We start from the raw sequence: 8,151 nt of genomic DNA, 5'->3' as shown, positions 1-8,151 counted from the left end.
GAATATCTCTTTGGTTTGTGGACAAATCAAGAAATTTGAGGACGTCATCTTGTGGTTTGGGAAACACTGATTGATATTTTTCAACATTTAATTGACCAAACAACTTATCGTTTAAATAATCGACAGATTCATCGATAATGAAAATAACTGTTAGTTGCAGCCCTAAATAATAATAATATTCAATAAAACAGTCACAGTCTGTAGGGCCACTTAATACTTTTAATACTTTATCCTTCAGTAAAAGAATGAAAGAAAAAGCTGCAGAGTGTAGTTAATGTAAGAGAGTATTTGTACACTGTGGTATCTGTACTTGTACTGCAGTTGAGTGAGTACTTCCTCCACAACAGATGATTCACATGAACCGCTCAAACTCAGGACAGACAAGATAATTAAGCTTTTAAACACAACCATAGAACATATTATGGGATGTATGGGATGCCCTTTGAACCCAGTTTAAAACACTCCTTCCTGTCTCCTTCATTAAAATACTGTACATTATTTACACTTTGTAAATCGTTGAAACGTCAGAGCTGATTATAAAGACCAAATATGTACTTTTAACCCTTTAAATTAGGGCCGGGACTCGATTGAAAAAAATTAATCTAATTAATTAGAGGCTTTGTAATTAATGAATCGAAATTAATTGCATTTTAATCGCGTATAAATATTTGACCTGAACAGTGAGAAGTAATTTTTTTCACATGGATTTTTAGTATACCATTGAATAATGACTGAATACATAAGCTTAAGCAACAAAAATATTGTTTATTTAAGTCCAACAGACCAGTGCAATTTTTATGTTAAGTGTAGCAATAGCATATTAAGAAATATAGTACATTTCATAAATTCAGGTAGCCTATAGGTAGGTAGACCTTCTGTAAACTAGAATACTTTGGTTTTTTAACTAAAACACAATCCACGCTAGCTACCACACTAGCCGCTAGCTGCTATATGTTTAGCATTGAGGTGATACTTGAGGCTGGATGTGCTGCGGTGATATGTGAATTCCTTGTTGCCTAGCAACACAACCATGCTCTTATGGACGATTCCATCCGTTGGTTTTTAGTAACTAAATGTCCCATCATCCACGGGGCCAACCAAAGGTCTCATCAGCTTCTTCCTTCATGTTCACTGTGGTTTGTTGTTGTCTCAACTCATCAACGCTAGTTGGTGCTCCAGTATAATCGGTCCTCCTGAAACTCATCCAGTGAGAAACGTTCCGCGGTGCAAAAATAAGTGCAATTAAAATGCGTCAATTTTTTTAACGCGTTAATTTTTGTGTAACTAATTAATCTTAATTAACGCATTAAAGTCCCGGCCCTAATTTTAACCCTTTAAATGTTTGAAGAAAATAACAATATTACATATTTAATGACATGACAGAAGACACTGAGCAGCCTTTTAACAGGTTTAATATAAAAACAACATCAAACAGTCTCTTCTCTGTCCACTCAACGTCTCTTCAGTGTTCACTGTCCTCAAAGCTCCAACTGGGAGACACTTCACTTCCTCTTACGCACAACCGTCCAGCCGTCCTCTCCGTCCCCTCCGTCCCCTCCGTCCTGAGGAGGAGGACGACTATCCGTCCTGCTGACTGATGGACCGGAGGACTCACACTCCATCACCTGAACACACACACACACACAAGGAAAAATAACATAAATACCGATCATCACATCTCTCTGAATCATGACATCACATTTAACTCAATGTGTGTCAACTTAAACTGACCAATCAGAGTTTTGTATGTGTATGTGTGTATGTGTGTGTGTGTGTGTGTGTGTGTGTGTTCTTGTACTTCCTACATAGTGAGGACCAGAGCACGTTTTTAACTAACAGAGTGAGGACATTTTTGCAAAGTGAGGACATTTCGGCCGGTTCTCACTTCTTTAAAGGCTTTTTTGAGATTTCAGACTTTGTTTTAAGGGTTCAGATTACATGATGATAACTAACTGAAACTGTATTGTGTGGTTACAAAACTAACTAAAATTATAGTGAAAATGTCCTTAGTTTTCGTCTTTGTCATCTTTTTTCATACATAATGAAGATGCATCAGACAAAGGAAATAAAGGCAAAATTTACTGTGACGTCTTTTAATCTCCCACCCAACAAATACCCCATTACAAAAATACTAAAAGTAACACTTAAACTAATAAAAACTAAACTAAAACTAACAAACTCACTCCAAAAACTAATTAAAACTAGCTGAATTTGAAAACAAAAATTCACAACTCAATTAAAACTAAAACTAATGAAAAATCCAAAACTATTATAACCTTGAAAGGGAATCCACTATTCCAATGAGTGTCCTCACAAAGATACAAGTACAAGAATGTTTGGGTGTGTGTGTGTGTGTGTGTGTGTGTGTGTGTGTGTGTGTGTGTGTGTGTGTGTGTGTCAAGGTTATAATAGTTTTGGATTTTTCATTAGTTTTAATTCTAATTTCGTTGTGAGTTTTTCAAATTCAGTTAGTTTTAATGAGTTTTTAGAGTGAGTTTGCTAGTTTTAATTTTTTTTTCGTTTTTTGAAAATGCTTCGTTTTAGTCTAGTTCTGATTAGTTTAAGTGTTAGTTTTAGTTTTTTGTAATGAGGTATTTGTTGGGTGCAAGATTTAAATAGGTCACAATAAATGTTGCCTTTATTTCCTTTGCCTTATCCATCTCAGCCCCGATACGTTTAATAAGTCATACAACAGGATAGATTAAATAGATTCCAATCAACAACAAAAAAAGGTTTACGGATGGGAAAAGTTGACAAAGATGAAGGACATTTTCATTATAATTTTAGTTAGTTTTGTAACCACTTTTTAAAAACTCCTGTTTTTTATTTTATTTCAGTGAACGAAAAATGTTTTTTCAATTCTAGTTTTCGTTATTTAGTTCGTTCACTATTATAACCTTGGTGTGTGTGTGTATGTGTGTGTCAGGTGAGACGTACCTGTGTTTCATCATCTTCCTCTTCATCAGACTGTGTGGGCGGAGCCGTGACCGTGGCCCTTTGGTTCTTGTTGTGTGTGAGCTTGTTGATGGTTTGTGTGAGCTGCTGCAGCGCCCCCTGCTGCCACTGAGAGAACAGCTGCACCAGAGAGCTGCACACCTGCACACAGGAGATCATGTGACCTCAGACCTCATCAGAAACACAAAAACAGCAGCCCACACCTTCAGAACCAGGGCCCGGATTCACAAAAGTGTTCCTAAGATAAAACTTAAGAAAATTGTTAAGAAAAAATAAAAGATGTTCCTAAGAATGTTCTTAACCCTTTATCGGGTGATGAACTATATTTGGTAACTTCAGTGGATATCAAAATGGGGGGGGGGGGGGGGGGGGGTAATATTTCTAGAAAAAAGTTGTAAATGAAGTAGATTAAAGTGGTAAATCTGCAAGAAAAAAAGGCGCAGATTTAAGAGATTTAAAGTGGCAAATCTGTGCGAAAAAAGTGAAAAAAAGCAACTTTTTTCTTGCAGATTCACCACTTTAAATCTCATAAATCTGCACATTTTTTTCTTGTAGATTTGCCACTTTAATCTCGTAAATTTATTTCTCAAAATATGACCCCCCTCCTCCAGGTCCGTATGTTTTTTTTACACATTCTGGCTGTATGTAATATCCTCAAATATTCTCTAGGGTTGAAATTTGGAATTTGCAAATATTTCAATGAGTGTCCTATTAAGGGTTAAATGCTATTCACTAGTGTTGGGACAGCGAAGCTTCGTGAAGCATTTGCTTTATTTATGGAGCCCACTAGATGTCGCTCTTTGTTTAACAAAGGGCTGAAAACACACTCGATTATCAATGCTGAAGCCTTTTTTTTAAGCCAAGTCCGCTGTCTAGTGGGGTCAAAAAGTCCCAACACCACTTTTCACCATTTTTTTCTTAAGGAACTTCTTAGTTTTCTCCCTTAGGATAGACACATCTAGGGCTAAACTAAATATTAAAGAACTAAAAAAATATATTATAATAATAATAATAATAAATAAGTCGGCTACTGAGGCTCCTTCAGTCTTGTTGTGATGCTGTTTGTATTTAATTGTCTATAATAACAGTGTTTAAATGTTGCAACTCGTCTCTTTTTATGTTGCTTTCTTGGCCAGGTGTCTCTTGGAAAAGAGATTTTTAAAATCTCAACAAGACTTTTACCTCGTTGAATAAAGGATATACATACAAATGTCATGCAAATTTGTTCAGGTAAATTCATATAATGACTTAGGTAGGTAGATATCTAAGAACTTAATTTTCAAGAATCTCATTTGTTCTCAAGTTCTATCTTAGGAAAAAACTTAAGAAGAAAAGTTAAGAAAACAACTAAAGAAAAGATAATAATTTCTTCATGAATACCAAATCTTCTTAAATTTTGTCTTAAGAGCAAAGTTAAGAAAAAAGTGGCACTTAAGCATCTTCTTCTTAAGAATGCTTTGTGAAAAAACAACTCAATTGCTTTCGCATCTCTGGTAGCCCGCAGACGTATCTTACTTCATTGGAAGGATAACAATCCTCCCTCCTCTAACTCTTGGCTAAAGGATCTAATGTCATTTTTTACACTTCAGAACAAACACAAAATCAAGTACAGTATTAGGGGGTGCTCCGACAACTTTTATAAAACTTGGAATCCCATTCTTTCCCTAATTGAGTCTATTTCATCGTTAGATGATTAACATAGATGGTTCTAATTAAGATAAATTGATATAACTTTTATATGGCCAGTAATTGTTTTTGGTATACTGATTTGGTGGTCAAACTCTAGGCACAACATATACAAATTGTTATAGCTATTTTTTGTTTGTTTTTTTCCAAGCATCCTCTAAATGTCCCTTTTTATTTTATTTATTTATTTATTTAATATTATTATTATTTGTTTGGTTTTATGTGTATGTATATGTATGTATGTACGTATGTCTATATGTATATTTTTATTTTTATTTTTTGTTTTTTATCATCGTTTATTTGGCTACTGTTCACCCCTCCTGTTTTTCTTTGAGGGGGAGAGAGTTGTATTTTCTCATTATACTATTTATTGTTGTATTTATTTTCTCATTATACTATTTATTGTTTTTTGCTTATTTTATGTGAATGTAACTCTCTGGTTCGGGGGGCGGGGGGTTGTGCTAAAAGGGGGAAAAATGGGTGAATTGTACCTTTTCTGATTGAATATGTATTATGTCCTGACAACCCAATACAGATATATATGAAAAAAAAGAATCCGGCCCCTGGTTTCCTTGGAAAAGATGCAAGTGAGGGAAACGTGGATGCATCATGGGAGACATGGGACGCACCTCAGGTTCTGTGTGTGTGTGTGTGTGTGTGTGTGTGTGTGTGTACCTGAGGTAAACTCCCATCATCCACCACTGTGTCGAACTCTTGATCCATCAGATCAGAAATGAAGTCCTCGACCTCATACTGCTGCAGGTCAGCTGATTTCACACACACACACACACACACACACACACACACACACACACACACACACACACACACAAATTAGGATCAATAACTTTATAAATGGACAACACACATCTGCTAAAATGTTACCATGGTGACCTACCGTTGTCATGGAAATACTGCTGGATTACATCCACCATCCAATCCGCCTTCTGCTGCCCGTACACGCCCCCAAACCCGTTATCCACCGCGATCTGAGGACACACAGTGAGGACAGGACTTCATAGAATAATATTATTTATAATAGTTGTTTCATTGATAATATAATACATAATAATATATATTTTATTTTAGCATTATACTCATATCAATATTAGAATTATACGTTTGTTTTATTGTTGAATCTAATTTCAGTTTGGACATAAACTTCACATGGTTTTCACTCCTGTTTCTGAAATATAAATATGTTTTCATTATGATGATAACTTTGCTAAATCACTGGAAGGTGAATTATTATTATTATTGATAATAATATTATTATAAGCTTGAAAAGTCGTGTGAATATGTTGAATAAAATCTCTGTCTGTCTGTTATTAATAAAAATAAATAAATGTCCTGAGATGAATCATTAGATATTATAAACAGTTAAATATAAAGAATACAGTTTATTTAATAATTCAAACAGGAAGAAGCAGATTCAAATTAAACTGATCAACACATCTTGGCATTATTATGTATTAAATCTCTAGTTTCAAACAAACAGCTGATTGAACGGATCGATCAGCTGTTAGTCTGATCTGAAGCTGCTCTGTCCTCCTGCGGTCAGTCTGAGCTCGACCAACCCGAGCCTCCTCTCTCTGTGATCAGTCTGATCGATATGATCGATCAATGTGATCCTCACTCACCTGTAGGACTGGCCAGGTGTGCAGAACCGCTCTCACTCCCTCAGTAAACAGCTCACGTGAAGCAGCGGAGGCCGCCATCTTTAATCTGACAGACCAGAAGAATCGAGCGAAGAAACAGCTGATCTATCACTGAGACAGAAACAGTTGATCTACATCGGATCGATCGCCGGAAACACTTTCACCGAGTTGATTTATTATTGTTATTCATTATTTTTCTTATCTTTTGATTCCTTCAATGTTTTTATCTCGAGATCACTCATCACCTTTTATTAATAATGTATGTTCATTTATAAGTGAAGTTAATATAATATAATATAATATAATATAATATAATATAATATAATATAGTATAGTATAGTATAGTATAATATAATATAATATAATATAGTATAACATAGTATAGTACAATAAAATATAATATAATATAATATAGTATAATATATTATAGTATAGTATATTAAAGTATTATTTAATATAATATGATATAATATAATATAGTATAATACAATATACTATAACATAGTATAATATAATATAGCATAGTATAATATAGTATAGTATAATATAATATAGTATAATATATTATAGTATAGTATAGTAAAGTATTATTTAATATAATATGATATGATATAATATAATATAATATAGTATAATATAATATACTATAACATCGTATAATATAATATAGTATAATATATTATAATATAGTAAAGTATTATTTAATATAATATGATATAATATAATATACTATAACGTAGTATAGTGTAATATAATATAATATAATATAATATAATGTAATATAATATAATATAATATAATATAATATAATATAATATAATATAATATAATATAATACAATATAATATAATGTAATATAATATAATATAATATAATATACTATAATATAATATAATATAATATAATATAATATAATATAATATAATATAATATAATATAATATAGCATAGTATAATATAATAACAGGATCGTCCAGCAGGGGGCAGCAGTTTATCTCAGATGGTTCCTGAGTCCTCAGCTGGTCCTTTGGATCCGGACCCCTCAGATCCTCAGCGCCAGCTTGGGTTCAGAAGTTTTTTTAGGACTTAAATTTTTATTATATTCCAAATTTCAGAAACATAAAACCACAACAGCGTAACTCCAGTACAAAGGAGTAAGCTGAAAAAAAGTAAAACAGACTAATTAAGTTTATTAAAGTAAATAAGCATTAAAGATGAAAATAAATTAATCAGCTCTTAAAATAAACAAAAGAAAGATTTCAATTTCAGACTATGAATAAACCGTCTAACAACAAGAGAAACATGTTTCCCTGAAAACTTTAAAACTCTTTTTATTTCCACCTCTGAGGTTTCTATGAGACAGAAGTGATCCTGAAACAGCTGCAGACGAATAATTCATCAGTTCTTCTCTCTGAAATATTAAAATCTGTCTGAATGAGACTGAAGCAGCTTCAACATGAACACATGAATAAATGAATAAATGAGTGAGTGAGGAGGTGTGAAGGCACTTTAACTCTTTACTCTCTGAGCCTGCTGCTGAACCAGGTTCACACTGATCTGGATTGGTGTGTAAACCTCCTGCTGAACCAGGTTGCAAGACTAATCACTTATTGTCATCTTAAACATTTTGAAATGTATTAATATTTTAATATTTCAATAAGTTTATATAAGGGTTTTTTTAAGCTGCATGTTTTGACCCCAAATAAAAACCGTATCAACATCAGTTTTATAGTTTTTACTCAGTTCATCTCACTTAATTTTATTGAAGATAACTTATTTTTATTATTATAATCAGACAGCAAACATGTGGAAGACTGTACGTATGTTTGAAACACACTCAAATAAAATATCTA

At 33.0% G+C, this 8,151-nt stretch overlaps 1 protein-coding gene across 1 annotated transcript; it reads right to left on the bottom strand.

Annotated features, from left to right (window-relative positions):
* Nucleotides 1-205: 205 nt before the first annotated feature.
* On the bottom strand, nucleotides 206-6,360 carry tsr2 (TSR2 ribosome maturation factor). Its single transcript, XM_059333685.1, has 5 exons — nucleotides 6,282-6,360; nucleotides 5,540-5,630; nucleotides 5,317-5,408; nucleotides 2,938-3,096; nucleotides 206-1,625 (listed from the first exon to the last, which is right to left on the bottom strand). Exons 1-5 carry the CDS (start codon nucleotides 6,357-6,359, stop codon nucleotides 1,503-1,505), a joined length of 543 nt encoding a protein of 180 aa, XP_059189668.1. The 5' UTR covers nucleotide 6,360; the 3' UTR covers nucleotides 206-1,502.
* Nucleotides 6,361-8,151: the final 1,791 nt, after the last annotated feature.

Source organism: Centropristis striata, chromosome 5, assembly GCF_030273125.1.
Source record: "Centropristis striata isolate RG_2023a ecotype Rhode Island chromosome 5, C.striata_1.0, whole genome shotgun sequence".
In the NCBI taxonomy this organism is placed as follows: Eukaryota; Metazoa; Chordata; class Actinopteri; order Perciformes; family Serranidae; genus Centropristis; species Centropristis striata.
This window is presented reverse-complemented; position numbering and strand designations above follow the sequence as displayed.